This window comes from Saccopteryx bilineata, chromosome 3 (genome assembly GCF_036850765.1).
Source record: "Saccopteryx bilineata isolate mSacBil1 chromosome 3, mSacBil1_pri_phased_curated, whole genome shotgun sequence".
Classification (NCBI taxonomy): domain Eukaryota; kingdom Metazoa; phylum Chordata; class Mammalia; order Chiroptera; family Emballonuridae; genus Saccopteryx; species Saccopteryx bilineata.
In genome coordinates this window covers 120,404,582-120,422,238 of record NC_089492.1, presented here as the reverse complement: position 1 = coordinate 120,422,238, position 17,657 = coordinate 120,404,582, and the positions used below count along the sequence as shown (strand labels likewise).

The window sequence follows — 17,657 nt, the reverse complement described above, 5'->3', positions numbered from 1 at the left end:
GCGGTCATTGGGACTTGGACGTGAGCAGCACAGTATAGAATTGTGACAACAATTCTAGTGCCGTGCAGAATTTTCCTGGATGTGGACTTGTGACATCTGCTCCTTGTGACAGCTCCTAATGGACCAAACTGGTATTGGGTTGTATTTGCAGGGATTTGGAATGGTGTTGGTGCCAACTTGGACTTGGTGAACATGTTAAGGACACTATTCTTTTATGGATTCTTGCTCTATTGGCCAAGAATTTGCTTAAAGGCCTTAATCACTGTAAAAAAAAAAAGTAGAAGACTGGATAAAGAAGATGTGGCACATATACACTATGGCAGGGGTCCCCAAACTTTTTACACAGGGGGCCAGTTCACTGTCCCTCAGACCACTGGAGGGCCGGACTAAAAAAAATACTATGAACAAATCACTATGCACACTGCACATATCTTATTTTAAAGTAAAAAAACAAAATGGGAACGAATACAATATTTAAAATAAAAAACAAGTAAATTTAAATCAACAAACTGACCAGTATTTCAATGGGAACTATGCTCCTCTCACTGACCACCAATGAAAGAGGTGCCCTTTCCGGAAGTGTGGCGGGGGCCGGATAAATGGCCTCAGGGGGCCGCATGTGGCCCGCGGGCCGTAGTTTGGGGACCCCTGCACTATGGTATACTACTCAGCCATAAGAAATGATGACATCAGATCATTTACAACAAAATGGTGGGATCTTGATAACGTTATACAGAGTGAAATGAGTAAATCAGAAAAAAACAAGAACTGCATGATTCCATACATTGGTAGGACATGAAAATGAGACCAAGAGACATGGACAAGAGTGTGGTGGGTATGGGGGGGGGGGGAAGAAAGGTAGGGGGAGGGGCACAAAGGAAACTAGATAGAAGGTGACGGAGGACAATCTGACTTTGGGTGATGGGTATGCAACATAATTGAATGACAAGATAACCTGGACATGTTTTGGGTTTTTTTAATTCATTTTAGAGATAGAGACAGGGAGGGGGAGAGAGAGGGAGAGGAGAGACAGAGAGAAGGGGGGGAGGAGCTGGAAGCATCAACTCCCATATGTGCCTTGACCAGGCAAGCCCAGGGTTTTGAACCAGCGACCTCAGCATTTCCAGGTCGACGCTTTATCCACTGTGCCACCACAGATCAGGCCTGGACATGTTTTCTTTGAATATATGTACCCTGATTTATTGATGTCACCCCATTAAAATTAATAAAAATTTATTTATAAAGAATAAAACTCACATGGTAATATCAATAGATGCAGAAGAAGCACTTAATAAAATCCAGCACCCATTTATGATCAAAACTCATCAAAGTGGGAATACAGGGAACATACCTCAACATGATAAAGGTCATCTGTGACAAACCCACAGCCAACATCATACTCAATGGGCAAAAATTAAAAGCAATCCCCTTAAGATCAGGAACAAGGCAGGGGTACCCCCTTTCACTATTTGTGTTCAACATAGTTCTGGAAGTCCTAGCCACAGCAGTCAAACAAGAAGAAGAAATAAAAGGCATCCAAATTGGAAAAGAAGAAGTAAAACATTATTTGCTGATGTGATACTGTTCATAAAAAACCTTAAAGTTTCCGGCCCTGGCCGGTTGGCTCAGCGGTAGAGCGTCGGCCTAGCGTGCGGAGGACCCGGGTTCGATTCCGGCCAGGGCACATAGGAGAAGCGCCCATTTGCTTCTCCACCCCTCCGCCGCGCTTTCCCTCTCTGTCTCTCTCTTCCCCTCCCGCAGCCGAGGCTCCATTGGAGCAAAGATGGCCCGGGCGCTGGGGATGGCTCTGTGGCCTCTGCCCCAGGCGCTAGAGTGGCTCTGGTCGCAACATGGCGACGCCCAGGATGGGCAGAGCATCGCCCCCTGGTGGGCAGAGCGTTGCCCCTGGTGGGCGTGCCGGGTGGATCCCGGTCGGGCGCATGCGGGAGTCTGTCTGGCTGTCTCTCCCTGTTTCCAGCTTCAGAAAAATGGAAAAAAAAAAAATAATAAAATAAAATAAAATTTAAAAAAACCTTAAAGTTTCCATCAAAAAACTATTAGATGTGATAAATGAATTTGGCAAGGTTGCAGGATATAAAATTAATACTCAGAAGTCAGTGACATTTTTATACACTAACAATAAACTGACAAAAAGAAATTAAGGAAATAATCTCCTTCACTATAGCAACAAAAAAAAGTAAAATACCTAGGAATAAATTTAACCAACAAGGTAAAAGACTTGTATTCCAAAAATTATAAGACATTGAAAAATCAAGGAAGATACAAATAAGTGGAAGCATATACTGTGTTCGTGAATAGAAAGAATAAGCATCATTAAAATGTCTATACTACCCAAAGCAATCTATAAATTCAAAGCAATTCCAATTAAAATATCAATGGCATACTTCAAAGATATAGAATAAATATTTCAAAAATTTGCATAGAACAAAAAGAAACACGAATAGCCCCAGCAATCTTGAAAATGAAGAATAAGGTAAGAAATATCACATTTCCTGATAAGTTATACTACAAGGCCATTGCAATCAAAAGAGCTTGGTACTGGCATGAAGAACAGGCATACAGATCAATGAAACAGAACAGAGAACCCAGAAAAAAACTTATGCCTTTATGGTCAATTAATATTTGACAAAGGAGGTAAGAGTATATGATGGCATAACGACAGTCTCTTTAATAAATAATGTTGGGAAAATTGGACAGGTACATGCAAAAAAATGAAACTAGACCACCAACTACACCATTCACAAAAATAAATTCAAAATGGATAAAAGATTTAAATGTAAGTCACGAAATCATAAACATCTTGGGAGAAAACAGGCAGTAAACTCTCCAATATCTCTTTTAGCAATACATTTGCTGATTTATCTCCATGGGCAAGTGAAATAAAGGACAAAATAAACAAATGGAACTATATCAAACTAGAAAGCTTTGCACAGCAAAAGACACCATGAACAAAATAAAAACCCACACAATGGGAGAATATATTCACCATTACATCTAATAAGGGCTTGATAACCAGAATTTATAAAGAACTTCTAAAACTCAACACCAGGAAACTAAACAATCCAATTTTTAAAATGGGCAAAGGAACTGAATAGACACTTCTCCAAAGAGAACATACAGATGGCCTATAGGCATATGAAAATATGTTCAACATTACTAATCATCAGAGAAATGTAAATTAAAACCACAATGAGATTCCACCTCACACCTGTCAGAATGGCGTTCATTAACAAATCAACACACAGTAAGTGCTGGCAAAGGTGTAAAGAAAAGGGAACCCTCCTGCACTGCTGGTGGGAATGGAGACTTGTGCAGCCGCTGTGGAAAACTGTATGGTGTTTCCTCAAAAAGTTAAAAATGGAACTTCCTTTTGACCCAGCTATCCCACTTTTAGGAATATATCCTAATAGTCCCAAAACACTGATTCAAAAGAAGAGATGCATTCCTATGTTTATTGCAGCATTATTTACAATAGCCCAGATCGGGAAACAGCCCAAGTGTCTGTGAGTGGACAAGTGGATTAAAAAGAAGTGGTACATATATACAATGGAATACTATGCAGCCATTAAAAAGAAGGAAATCTTTCCTTTTGTGATGATATGGATGGACTGGAGATTATTATGCTAAGTGAAATAAGCCAAGAAAGAGAAAGAAAAATAACAAATGATCTCACTTATATGTGAAATCTGTTGAACAGGATGAACTGAGGAACAGAATAGAGGCAAAAGCAGGGTCACAGGGAGCAGAGGGACAGCTGTCAGAGGATACTGTATGTTGTTGATGAGAGGACGGGATCAGAGAAGGTGAAGAGATTAGTGAAATTATATATATACACATAACACATAGATATAGATAACAGGACAGCAAATACCAGAGGGAAGTGGGGAGGGAGTTACAGAGAGGGAGATAAGGTGGGTATAATGGGGGGCATGTGGTTGGGGGTGAGGGTGTTCTATTGAGTGGGACACTTGAATCCATACTAATATAATAAATTAAAATTAGTATAAAAAAGGGCAGAAAGCACATTTCTTAAGACATGGGCAAATTTGGAGTAGCAGGTGGTAATTCCTCCAATGAAGTTTACAAGTAGGATAATCTAAGAGCAGCTAAAAATTAGTATTAATGCCTTCAGTAGCTACTATTTGCTGAAGCTTGTGTACTCCCAACTTATTTCTTAGTACTGCCGTCATTTCTCCCATGTTCATAAGCAACAAATTAATCTGATTTATTTTAAAGTATAAAGCTGGCAATAAACAAGTATGATCAATTGAAAATATGATTGAATTTTTACCTGTTTCTATGCCTGGGATATATACTGTTTTACAACAATATCAAAAAAAATCTCTTTCATTTGATAGAACTAAAAGGGTGCTCTTTCTTCACATATGAATTTTATTGATTCTTTTGTTTTCTTTTTTTAAAGGAGTGTTCCTTAACAGATTATTATACCAAACCTGTGAAAATAGACTATTACACTATCATGAAAAGGTTTTTGGTATCTCAGATATACTTTGACACTTATAGAGTTTCATATAGATAATTAAGTCCATGTTAAAAATCGTTCTATGGCCCTGACCAGTTGGCACAGTGGTAGAGCATCGGCCCAGCGTGTAGGTGTCCTGGGTTCAATTCCTGGTCAGGGCACCCAGAAGAAGTGACCATCTGCTTTTCTCTACTTCTACTCCTTCTTTCTTCTCTCTCTCTCTCTCTCTCTCGCTCTCTCGCTCTCTCGCTCTCTCTCTCTTTTCTCCCGCAGCCATGGCTCAGTTGGCTCCTGCAAGTTGGCCTCAAGCACTGAGGGTGGCTCCGTGGCCTCCACCTCAGATGCTAAGAAAATGGCTCACGTTGCAATGGAGCAACAGCCCTAGATGGGCAGAACATCGCCCCCGAGTGGACTTGCTGGGTGTATCTCGGTCAGGGCACATGCGGGAGTCTGTCTCTCTACCTTCCCTCGCTCACTTAAATAAAAAAAAAACACGTTATTCTATGATTCCTGCTCACTTCCGTTTCTTCCCTTTTGGGCTGCAGACTTCCTTAAGAAGGAGGTGAGAGAGAGGTGAGCTCACACTTCAGCCAATAGAATCTAGAATTATTTAGTGTTTACCTATTTTGCATAACACAGGCTCACCCACACAGGAGATGCTTAAGTGAGAGAACGCTGAGCAGACAGACAGCTATTCAGTGTGTGATTCCAAGTGTAACTGAGAGATGCTTTAAATACTATCTGGATTTTATCCTCTGGTGAGAAGATTGTTTGGCTTATAGTGATAGCGATGGAATAAACAGATAGGTGTTTTGTGGCTTAATTTTAAATGTAACATTGTCAGTGCTTCAGGTTAAAGGTAAGTTTGTAAGAGGGATGATTGAATCATAATTAATCAGATCATTTATATTTAATTGTTTCACATTTTTTTCACATTCCGCTTTAGAAGTGTGTTATGTATGAATTGTATTTCCTTCTATATTTCGGAAAAGGTTGAATAAATCTCAAGCTCCAAAGCTTTTGTGTTTTTAAGGAGGATTTACTTTCACCTCCCATTAGTCTTAAAAGAGCGTAAGAAAAATAACTGAGTATTTATTGCTTGTTGACAGAAACTGAAAACTCTTCATTTGTAATATTGTTCCAGCCCAAGCTATAGTGATTTTTTATATGCTTTAGAATTTACTGTTGTCTGTTGTTTTCTTTTGAATTATTAAATTTGAGAATTATATTGCTCTGTGAAGGAAATTGTTTGGTAGCCAGAATCATAGAGCTGTCATTGTATTTTGGTTAGCTGTTGACAGCTTATTCAGTATCTAGTGTGTTCTCTTTTTTTTATCATAAATCTTCTTCTGGGTTGCTTTCAAAGAGATCTAGATGTTTGGGATAACTACAGTTTATTATTTAAACATTTTCACATGGTAGGGAAAAAATATAAGAAATTTTTTAAATATTGGGAGTTTTGCTTTATAAGGATTTTAAGTAATGTTTCTACCTGAATATTTTGCTCTTCCTCTGATATAGTGGAAAGAGTTTTAAGAATTTTAGATTTGATAATTTATTGGTGGTGGTGGGGTTGCTCTTTCTGCTAAAAAATGAACAATGATAGTTCATAGAAGTGTTTTTTTTTTTCTGAGTCATTTTATTTTCATTAAATGAAAAGATATAATTGAGATATTTTTTTTCTATAGGGAATTCATGAAAAACTGAGTTTGCTTGCTGGAATATTGACATGTTGCCTAGTAATGTGTGTTTATTTTTTATCATTTTTTACTCTGTGAGGGGGAAGTATTCACTCACTCTCTTGTATGTATAAAATGAAAGTTAAGTCAGTGACAAGAGAAAAGTTGCAAATTACAGTCATAATTTGATTTTAAAAGGATTATAATTTATCTAATTGAGGTATTTGTAATGTGAAAACACAACAATAATTAGAGTAGAGAGAGAAAATTTGTAAAACTATCCCATCTATATATATGTACCATTTTCCTAATGAAAAGAGTTAACTAGGAATACCATACTGAGTGATTTAAAATATTCGGTCTGCTAAAAAAAATAGATGTTCTTAGCTTCCCACACCAATGCTATAAACATTGGTAGGGAAAACATTATGATTTGGTCAAAGAAAGATCAGCTACTACTTTTCAGAACTTATCATAAACCAAAGAGAAAATTAGAATTCTCATAAGATGAAACTTTTGTTCATTGGTGAGCTTAATAATAGTTTAATGATTTTTCTGTCAGTAGCTAACTTTACTGTTAGAAATAATACGTATTGGAGATTTAGTTATTTGAATTTTCAAGTACATTTTTCCTGTACCTTTTAAATAGAGCTTATAATGGAATTTTCAAACTGTAAAAGAGTTAACATCCCTGTTCGAGTAGGAACTACAATACATATACTAAATCTGACTTCATTTAGATATACTGTTTTTTTTCCCTATTGAGATTAAAACATTTATGCAGCATTCAACCTTGAAACTAATTGCATTTAATTTTGAGGCCTTTGATTATATTTCGGGGCCTGTTATATATTAAGAGCAGTAGAAAAACTAGAATTTTCTACATGGTGTCAAAGTTATCTACAAGAACAGATTAAAAATATTTGTTTAGATACTGAGAAATAAATAAGGTGAACCTCTGAGAAAATAATTAATTCTTAAGTGATGGGGCAGCATCACCATAAATTATTTCAAGAATTACTAGGATCTACTTTGTATTCCTAACTAAATACATATTAGGTATTTAACAAATACTTGATTTTTTTTTACATTACATTTATTCCTTGAAAATCACTGGTTTTACTTGCACAGTTTGAATAATTTCAAGAGACCCAAAAGTCTGACATGTTAGTGAGTGAACCAAACAGATGGCCCAACATCCAAATTTTAGTGCAACTTTGTGTTCTCATTCAGTCCTCATGACAAATTCAATGAGGTGCGGGAAATACTGTCACCATTGTTTTAGGATGAGAAAATCATGTCCTACAGAACTGCTTTTGTAGGTTTGATAATTCATAAAGAACCCTTTATATATCTGTCGAGTAACAGATTTCTCAGAGTTGGCCCTAGGTTCAGTCACAGTTTACTTAGTTCTTCATAAGTGTCTCTTCTAGTTTGAAGAAAACATTATCATAATGAAATAATTAGTGAATAATTCAGAAAAGTGTTTGACTTTCTCTGGCTTTTTGAAAAGTATCAAAATTACCCACGGCTGCTGTTTCCTTCTAGTACCCCCTTTCTGTTCCCTTTCATAAACATTTTAAGACCAGGATTCATGTTGTTAGGTAGACAGAAGTCAAATTCAGATACTCTTTTAAAGATTTCAGTATACAGCATTAATTCTGAAGCTGTGATGGAGTTGCAGATACAAAGTGTTTTCTGTTAAAACTATCTACAGCATTCAATAGTAAAATTGCCCTTATATCGTAACTTTTTTGGTTTTGTTTTGTTTTTGTTTTTAAGAAAAACCCATGATGCATGGTTCTGTCAAATTCTGGTCAGTATGTCTGAATCAGTTTGCTCAGGTCTTGCTCAGTCCAGTGAGTGGTCACACTTGTGCAGTAACACTTTCCTAACCAAAGGGGTGTGTGGATGGTGCAGTTTCACTTCAGAAAGGACATGAGACACGAACAACACTCGGAGCTGACAGGATCAGTACAGTTTGGAAATCTTGCACCTTTAGGTGGCGAGATGGCTGAAAGGAGGCAAACTTTGAATCTTGAATTCATATTTTAATGCCTTTCATTAAATTTAAAGGACTATTTTGTTTTGTTTTCCCTTTTTTTACTTTTTACTTTGAAATAATTTAGCCTTAAAGAAAATATGGGGAAATCAAGGAATTAAGTTTGTATATATTCTTTACTCAGCTTCCTCTAAAATTCAGCAATCTTTATAACCAGAGTATATTTATCAAAACCAGGAAATTAACATTGGTACAATACTATTAGCTGAAATAATAGTAGAACTAATAGACTGTGTTCAGATTTAACCAGTTTTCCACTAATGGCCTTTTTCTATTCCAGGATCCAGTTCATGATCCCACATCCCACATACGGTAGTTGTTGCATCTCCTTAATCTCCTCCAATCTGGGGATTTCTGTTTTTTCTTGTCTTCCAGGACCTTAGCACCTTTAACAAGTACTAATAGTTACTTGTAGAACATTTGTGAATTTGAATTAGTCTGATGTTTTCTTATGATTATATCAGGGTTATGCATTTTTTGGCAGCATGCCACACAACTGATGTGTCCTCAGTGCATCATAATTAGAAGATGCATGACAGCAAAATATCTCATTACAGATGTGAGGCTTGAGCAGTTGATTAAGATGGTGTCTGCCAGGTCGCTCCTACTGTGAAGTTACTGTTTCCCCTGTATAATTAATAAATATCTTGGGCAAGCTACTTTGAGGCTATTGTTGCATTTAAAAAAATAATTCGTGTAACTTGGTCAGTGTTTTATAAGGACTAAAGAAATCCCAGATTATTCTATTTCTGGGAGTAATTTAACTATCTAAAATAATCCTTAATACATTTTTTGGAAGGGCCCATAACCTAATGAGATTAATATGGTTTACTCCTAGAATATTAAAATACGACCATGGACTCAGTGATCTACTTTTTTTTTCATAGATTGGTATAGATTTAAATTGGGGGGGGGTCTGTTTTATTCATTATTTCCAAGTTTAAATTTTATCCAAGGAACTTTTAAATTCGGCTTTAAATGATTGATTGAATTACTGAGAAAATTAAAATGGTTAGTCAATATTATAGGAGTTTATTCCCATGTTAGGGCAGTAGCATATATGTGAACTCTTTGCTCTTTAATACTTTATATGTAGTAGGAAAGAGTGGGGGGTGATTTTCTGTTTGTTGTTTAATTTAGTTTCCCTCAGTAGTTCTCTCCTCCTCTCTCTCCCCCACCTCATATTTTCAGCAGTTCCAGAGTGTTACTAGAGTTTGAATTGTAAAGCACAGTTTATAATAATTTCTATATCATAAGGTTGTTCCAGGGAGTAAATCAGTAAATACATGTCAAGTGCTTATAACAGTGCTTGGCACAGGGACAGAGCCCAGTGTTAGCCACTATGAAAAAAAGGTAGCATAAGCATGAGTTGGCTGCCAGTGTTGGATGCTGACTTTAGAAAATGATAGAATTTTCCATGAATATACTTTCATCCAATGTTTTTGTTCCAAATAACTGTCTAACCCCACCAAATTTGGTGCTTTCTGTAGAATTTTGTTCAGGACTTTAATATTAAACCTCAGGGAATTTCTAGTCCTGCTTTTTGAGAAGCATGATATCATTTTAAGGACTTTGGTGGTAATCTAGAAGAATTGAATATAGTCCAAGCAAGCATGGGCAAGGACAATAAAAAATGTTTTAGTCTTTTGTTGTGTCTTTTAAAATAACATTTTCTAGATGTGGAGAATTAGTAATTATTTTGGGGTAGGGTGGCCCGGTTGTATTTAACTCCCCATCCCCAATCAGGAATACCGCCTGCCGTTTTTCTTGGCTGCCACTTCTCAGGGATTGTCTGAAGCCTTCTGTTCCTAGTTGTCTGGACTCACTTCCAATATGCAGGAATTTGCCTTAGTGTAGTACCCTGCTTTTTTTCTCCTTGGGTTCCTTTCTCCCCAACCCCATTTTCTTAAACAAACATGCGAAGTCCACTTTATTTACTAAAGTTTTTATTGTTAGTCACTACCAGGAAACAGAGTTGACAAATACAATGGGCATTGAGGAAATGACAAAGGTTCAAATCTCAAAAAGCACTAGTCATAGTTGAATAGTTGTCACAGTCTTTGCTGGAGTATAACTTGTTTAGGGTTTATTTTACACAGGTGTACTTTCTATTTCTAATCCCTCTCCTAAATGGCCCCATTATAGGGTCTCATTCTTATTTAGGAGTCAGTCCCACCTGACCTGGTCTGGGGTATATTTAGTGATATCAGAAAACCCAGACAACTTAACTTCTAGGAGCTTCATTTCCCCATTTGTAAAATGGGGATAATAATTATACTGATGTAGTTGTGATAGAAATTAAATGGGTTAATGTATATTGAATTTGTATGTGGGTTTTAGTTTTAGCCCTTTCAGATAAGGTTTGGTCTTTACTAGTCAACTGGCCTTTCTGACTGACACACTCAGTTCCCTTATCTGGAAAATGGAGTTAATAACTTTCCTACCTAATTCACAGGGCTGTCGTGTGGGTCAAATAACATAATCTTATGTGAAAGCACTTTGCTAATTAACAGTCAGTGCAAGTGCCCGATAGACCTTAATCCAAGGTTGATTCAGATTGACACCCCTTTTGATATCAAAGGATTCCTCCATGCTTTCCAAAGCCTGCTTTTAATTTTTCTAGGCATGGGTCTCCTAGGTCAAGACGATATTTCCTTATCTGGCCTCTACAAGTTCACATTTCTCTAAATGTCAGTCTGCCCAGAACTGACCTTATAGCTACTGCTACAGTCCCTTTCCTTCAACCACTTGAGAGAAGTTATTTTAATGTTAAAATATTTAAATGCATAGAAATATTAATAATTAGTCACCATCCCATTCTCACTCTTATCAATTCTAATAAAATAGTGAAACTGCAGGTATCTGTAAAGCCATTGCCTTTACTAAAACGAGGGTTAGTGATACCCCTTAAGTCATCAGAATGATGATGTTAGTAAGGAAACATTTATCAAATACCTTACTATGTGTCTAGCACTATACCAAAAATAGGACAGATTTTCTTCCTAAAAACAAGCTGTCATTTTCAATCTGAGCTATAGGGCCGTGGTTCTCATAGGGTAAGGGGTAGGAAGGTGAGCTACTGTCATCTAGGGGGTGTAAAGGCCAGGGTTGCTGCTGGCCCTCCTCTTATCACAGGCCAGCTCCTCACAATATTGAAATGTTAATAATGCCAAGGTTGAGAAACCCTAGTTTATAGGAACAGATATTGCCCCTGGGAAAGCTATTAATTGCTTTCCTCTTAGTATGAAAATAAGTTATCCTTGTAAGTGATAGAATATCACAATAGCCCTATGAATTAGGTAGGAAAGTCTTATTAACTAGCCTGTCATTTGCCACCTGAAGGGGGAGGCTGGAGTTTGCCCAGGGAGTGCCCTGTACCCTGATAGGAAGAGGAACATGCTTGACTTCTTTCAGTGCTGTACTAAGAAAGCTAAGAGACACTGCAAAAAGGAGTAACCTCATACTCCTACTTCTGGCATACTGTTTCTCCTATCCCTTTTCTCCTTTTATGGAAAGGTGTTGCTTATTAATCCTGTGAATTGTGAAAGAAGGAAGGTGATTAATTTTTCATTCTTATCAAGAAACTGCTATAAATTTAACTCCCTTCAGTCATCAGCTAAATTAGTTTTATAAAATGGCTCCACTACAAATTTACCAAACAGTTCTTTCTGTTTGTCATCCTTTTGAAATCAACCATAAAGGAACTCTAGTATGGATAGAAATCTGTTTCATCAGAGATAATATATGCAATCCACATTATACATGTATATAATTACCATAAAGCATCATAACATTTTCATATTTTATATTTTTTCCCTTTTTTAAAAATCTCAACACCCCTTTGAGCCTACTCGCTCACCAAAATAGAAGTATTCAAAACATGCATGTAAACATCTACCTAAGGTCTATCCCTTGTTTAGTATTTGCTTCCTTTTAGTTTCTTGAGGGCAGGAATTTTATAGATGTGTTTGAAGATAGTAAGCAAAAGGCTATATGTAATGTTAATAATAAAAGAAAAATGTGTTACATTGAGGGAGCAGTTTGGACAAAGATTGATTTCCCAGTTTTCCTTGAAGATCAAATGAATAGAATATTGTGCTGTATCAATCAAATTAATGAGACTATTTCAAATTAATATATATTTTTTGGCTAATTTTTAATGTTTTCCCACCGAACACAGAAAACACTATTCCAGAATATATGTCTTTAAATTTTTTGTTATTGTTGAACTTGGGAAGGTTCCTGATCATAGAGCAACATGCTTAATTTTCAAGGATCAAGTAAAGCTATATAATATCAAGTAAAGATATTATAGAGAAAACAGACTTATTATTGTAGAAAGATTTTCTCTAGCAATTTTTTCCCAGTTTTAGAGAATTTAATGGTGCTGTTTCATTTTCTTTGTGCTAGATTACATTGGGATAGAACTGAATATATGGGTGGGTCTGACCAACTAACTTAATTGAATACCAACAACTGGGGCAAGTAATTGAAGCATTAGAATAAACTTAATTGAATAAAGAAGATGTTTACATATATACAATGGAATACTACACAGCCACGAGAAATGATGCTGTATTGCCATTTATGACAACATAGGAGGACCTTGAAAGCATTATACTAAGTGAAATAAGTAAATCAGAAAAAGCTAAGAACTGTATGATTTCACGCATAGATGGGATATAAAACTGAGACTCATGGACATAGATAAATGTGAAGTTGCCAGTTGGGGAGGGGGTTGGGGGAAGGGAAGTAAGAGGGACAGATATATGGTAAAGAAAAATTATTTGACTTAGGGTGATGGACACACAATGCAATCAACAGTCCAAATGCTATAGAAATGTTTATTCTTATTGACTACTGTCACCCCATTAAATTTAATTTCTAAATTAAAATAAACTTGATTGATGTATGTAGTCATTTCAAGTCCTCAAGTGCATGACTTCAAGAATTGATTTTGAAGACTTCCATATCTTATTCAGATTTTAAAACAAAGACAATATATAAAAAGAGTGAGTGCTAGAGCACTGTCTAGTTACTGGGCTTTATTAAAGATTCAACATCACTGTGAATAGCATTAATCATTCCTCAGTATATATAGTATTCCAACAACTTCTTTACAACAGTCACCTGTCAGCATGTATTAGAACTGCAATGAAAGGTTCAAGCAGTAATAGCTGTCATGGTACATTTTATTTGTAGTTTAAGAATGCCAGTTATATGTAAATTGATTATATGCCATTTTAAATTTAAGAAAACTTTAAATGGGCTTATTATAACTAATACTATCCAAGTGTTTTACTATAGGTTTTCAATTATTAGAGAGAAATAAAATCCAAGTTTAAGTGTGTTTCTATGATTGAAACTTTGATATCACTGATAAAATATTATAAAATCAGGCCTTTTAAGGGACCTAAGCAGAATAAGTATAATTAGAAATACATTGTTTTGCTTGGCTAATTTAGCCAAGAGCTCTAGAAAGTATAGAATAATGGGTATTTGCCACCTACTGTACTTCCTTGTCTAAGGTAAAAATTGTGTCTTTTGCTATAGAGGCAATAGGACTAAATCTATAGTGCTTTGTGCATGTTACTTGTAAATTCTTATTTTAGGACCATATGGTCTCGTATATTTTCAGCTCCAAAATTCTCTTCAGTCTACTTTAGTCTCTTCATTTTTAGAGATGAAGAAACAGATTGCTTTGTTCAAAGAGAGCTAGAACTAGGACATTAGCTAATACTTGCTAGACATGCAGTATACTAATATCAGCCAACTATGGGCATGCACATATCACTTTCAAATTTTTGCCATATCTGTGTACTTACTAATACTATTTAATACTATTTAAATTGACTTCTTTAAATAAATAGCCTTTTAAAAGGAAATTATTTGCTACTATAAATGGAAAACCATGATTTCCTAAAAATAAAAGGTAGCTCAAAATAGAAATCCAAATTAAGACAAAGCAGTGTTATTAAAACTGAATTTAAAATTCAAGTTTAATTCTTATTAAAATTCATGTGGGAAGATAAAGAGGATTTTATAGTGTGTTTGAATGAATGGAGTTTTTTTGTGTGTGTTTTGTTTTTTTTTAGCGAGAGAGGGATAGACAGACAAGAAGAGAGAGAGAGATGAGAAGCATCAACTTGTAGTTGTGGCATTTTAGTTGGTCATTGACTGCTTTCTCATATGTGCCTTGAGCAGGGGGCTCCAGCAGACCTAGTGACCCCTCGCTCAAGCCTGCAACCTTGGACTCAGGCCAGAGACCTTGGGCTTAAGCCAGCGTCCATGGGGTCATGTCTATGATCCCACACTCAAGCCAGTGCCCCTGCGCTCAAACGATCAACCACCTCAGGGTCAAGCATGGGTCCTCTAGCATCCCAGGCCAATGCTCTGACCATTGCACCGCCGCCTGGTCAGGCAAATGGAGTTTTCTTAAAATAATACTTAAGTATATTTTACTTCTTTAAAATAAACTAATTTAGTAAACATTAGTTATTTTTTAATTTACTAATAGTAAAAGTATGTCTGAATTGCTGGTTTAAATGTTTATATCAGCTATAAGGGGTTAAAAAAGGGTAGAACTGGCTAAGCCTTCTCCTTTACTTGTTGGGCTACAGATATGGTGTTGCCTTCTCTCCAAAAGAGAAAATACACCTGCTCTATTTTACTATACCGTAAAAAAACAAAACAAAACAAACAACAACAAGTAGGCATTTTTCATTGGGTTTCCTATGAAACCTATTGGTAGAATTATAAAACCAGGAGACTTTTATGGGTTAGCATAAGAGTTTTGTTGTAAAACCTTTGTAATAGGCCTAATAGGAGGACCAGGGAGAGAAATAGATACAGGAAATACCTAGTCTAATGAAATAGACATGAGAATATTGTGGGGATTGTTTATTATAGTGATTTTTTTGACCTCTCAGAAGTGTTGGGCTTTTGTTTTTTATACTGTGTCAAATTTATATTTTAATTAAACTTTTTATTTTGAGATAATTGTAGATTCACATACAGTTGGAAGAAATAATAACAGAGATTCTGTGCACTTTTTCAGCTTCACTCTCTCTCCTCTCCTGGGTTCCACTGATACAGATGGCAGATATTTTGCTGTCGTTCCCACAGGTCATGAGGCTCTGGGGATTTTGGGGGGTTTTTTGTTTTTGTTGTCAGTCTCTTTTCTCTCAGTTGTTCGGATTCTTTACTATGTCCCTTTTATTCTGCTGAGCTTTTCTTTGCCAAGGCTTTTCCCCCACAGTTGTCCAAACATGTTTGCAATTGCTTATTGAAGAATTTTTATCATGACCAGTTTAAAATCTTTGACAAGTGATTCTAACATCTCTGTTATCTCATTATTAATGAAAATTTTTCTCATCTAGGAAATAATGCAAAAGGTGTCTCAAGGCTCCTGACCAGTGAACAGAGATTTGAGAAAGACAGCCAAGCTCATGTTTTCTCCTGATCAAGAAAATCATCCATCCAAAGCACCAGTGAAATATGGTGAACTCATTGTCTTAGGGTAAGGTCTCTCTATCTGATGACATGAAATTGAATAATATATAGTAACTTTACATCTAGGTTAAAAGTACTTTCTTTCTTTGTTTGTTTTGTTTTTACAGTTTATATCCTACCTATTTCCAGAAAGGATTATAGGATAATATTACTAAATCAAGTACTTTATGTCTCCTTTTTATGCCATCACTTACAAGTGCTCAAATACTGCATGGACTTTGCCTCATCCTCACCACCAGAAAGAACAGAGCTTAAAGATGAAATGAAAAAATGTATTTGTCTAGAGTCACATATCATTCCATTTGTCTTCCTAGTCCATGTTTTAGAAAAATTTGCCTCGGCTGATTTTATTTTATTTTTTATAAAGGGTCAATGTAATTTCTACATACGGCAGTCTTTGAGTAAACTCCCGTCTCTTCCTTGTCAGCCACTAATGTAGGCCATTTTACAATCAAATTCTCCCCCAGCCTCAAAACTGTCCCTATTCCCTGCCTCATTTACCCCAAGATTGACCATGATTTTGGGGTGGAAGTGAATAAGGGGAGATTACTATTAAGCTGCTGCTCCCAGTAAAGAATGAGAAAAAAGCCTGACCTGTGGTGGCGCAATGAATAAAGCGTCGACCTGGAATGCTGAGGTCACTGGTTTGAAACCCTGGGCTTGACTGGTCAAGGCACATATGAGAGTTCATGCTTCCTGCTCCTCCTTCCTTCTCTCTCCCTTCTATCTCTCTCCTCTCTAAACTGAATAAATAAAATCTTTAAAAAAAAAAGAATGAGAAAAATAAAAGAATGACAAATTCTAGCTTTGCTAGTGTCACATGTATGTGTGGCCTTCAGAAAATACCTTAATTCCTCTGGATTTCTGAGGAACTTCATTCATTTGAGGAATAATTTAATTCCTAGCTTGTAAAAGGAGAGTTTTTATGAGGATAGTTTTTATTGTTTTGTTTGTATTTTTCTGAAGCTGGAAACGGGGAGAGACAGTCAGACAGACTCCCGCATGCGCCTGACCGGGATCCACCCGGCACGCCCACCAGGGGGCGATGCTCTGCCCCTCCGGGGGGTCGCTCTGTTGCCACCAGAGCCACTCCAGCGCCCGGGGCAGAGGCCAAGGAGCCATCCCCAGCGCCCGGGCCATCTTTGCTCCAATGGAGCCTCGGCTGCGAGAGGGGAAGAGAGAGACAGAGAGGAAGGAGAGGGGGAGGGGTGGAGAAGCAGATGGGCGCTTCTCCTGTGTGCCCTGGCCGGGAATTGAACCCGGGATTCCTGCACGCCAGGCCAACGCTCTACCACTGAGCCAACCAGCCAGGGCCTTTATGAGGATAGATTTTAAGTGAGGTGATTTTTGGGGTAGAACCCAAGAGTGCCTACTGCATAATAAGCACCCAGGTATTTTGTTTTTAGCTTTCTTCCTAGTAGTCCAGTCCATGCTTACTTGCTTACCTTCAGGATATGTGATCTTAAAGACAAGTATGTTGAACTGAGGCTTAGCAGGCATCTATGTCAGTTGGACAGGTTTTGGCAACATATGTGGATATGATTGTGTGTGTGTGTATTCAATTGGCTGAGACTTAACAACTCTAAAAATTCCTGTTTCAAAGGTTCAGCTATTTAAACTGTTTGGTTCACAATTAGAGGTGACTCTATTTTCAACAATATATACTGCACTTTTAAAGGTCAGATTAGTACATGCAGTCACCTTTAGAAAAAAAAGAATGAGTTATAAGGAGTCAGAAATGCTACTAATTGGCTCTTGATTACCTTGAGTAAAAGAGGGAAGAAAAATATAGATAACTCAAAGTAAAGAATGAAAAACATAAAAAAAAAAAAAAAGAATGAAAAACATGATAAACACCAGGATCCAAATTCTAGCTTTGTATGTATAAACCAAAGGGTAC

The 17,657-nt window shown here is 36.7% G+C and overlaps 1 protein-coding gene across 4 annotated transcripts in view; it reads left to right on the top strand.

The window, feature by feature from the left end:
• Positions 1-17,657, top strand: part of PELI1 (pellino E3 ubiquitin protein ligase 1) — a 1,042,993-nt gene that overhangs the window by 1,005,261 nt on the left and 20,075 nt on the right. For 3 of the 4 annotated variants that reach the window (XM_066267253.1, XM_066267251.1, XM_066267254.1), the window contains exon 2: positions 15,625-15,764. In XM_066267253.1, the coding sequence (XP_066123350.1) occupies positions 15,694-15,764 (71 nt within the window). In that variant the 5' untranslated portion in view covers positions 15,625-15,693. Of the gene's footprint in view, positions 1-5,273; positions 5,364-15,624; positions 15,765-17,657 lie in introns of those variants that run through there. The other variant, XM_066267252.1, reaches the window with a different exon arrangement.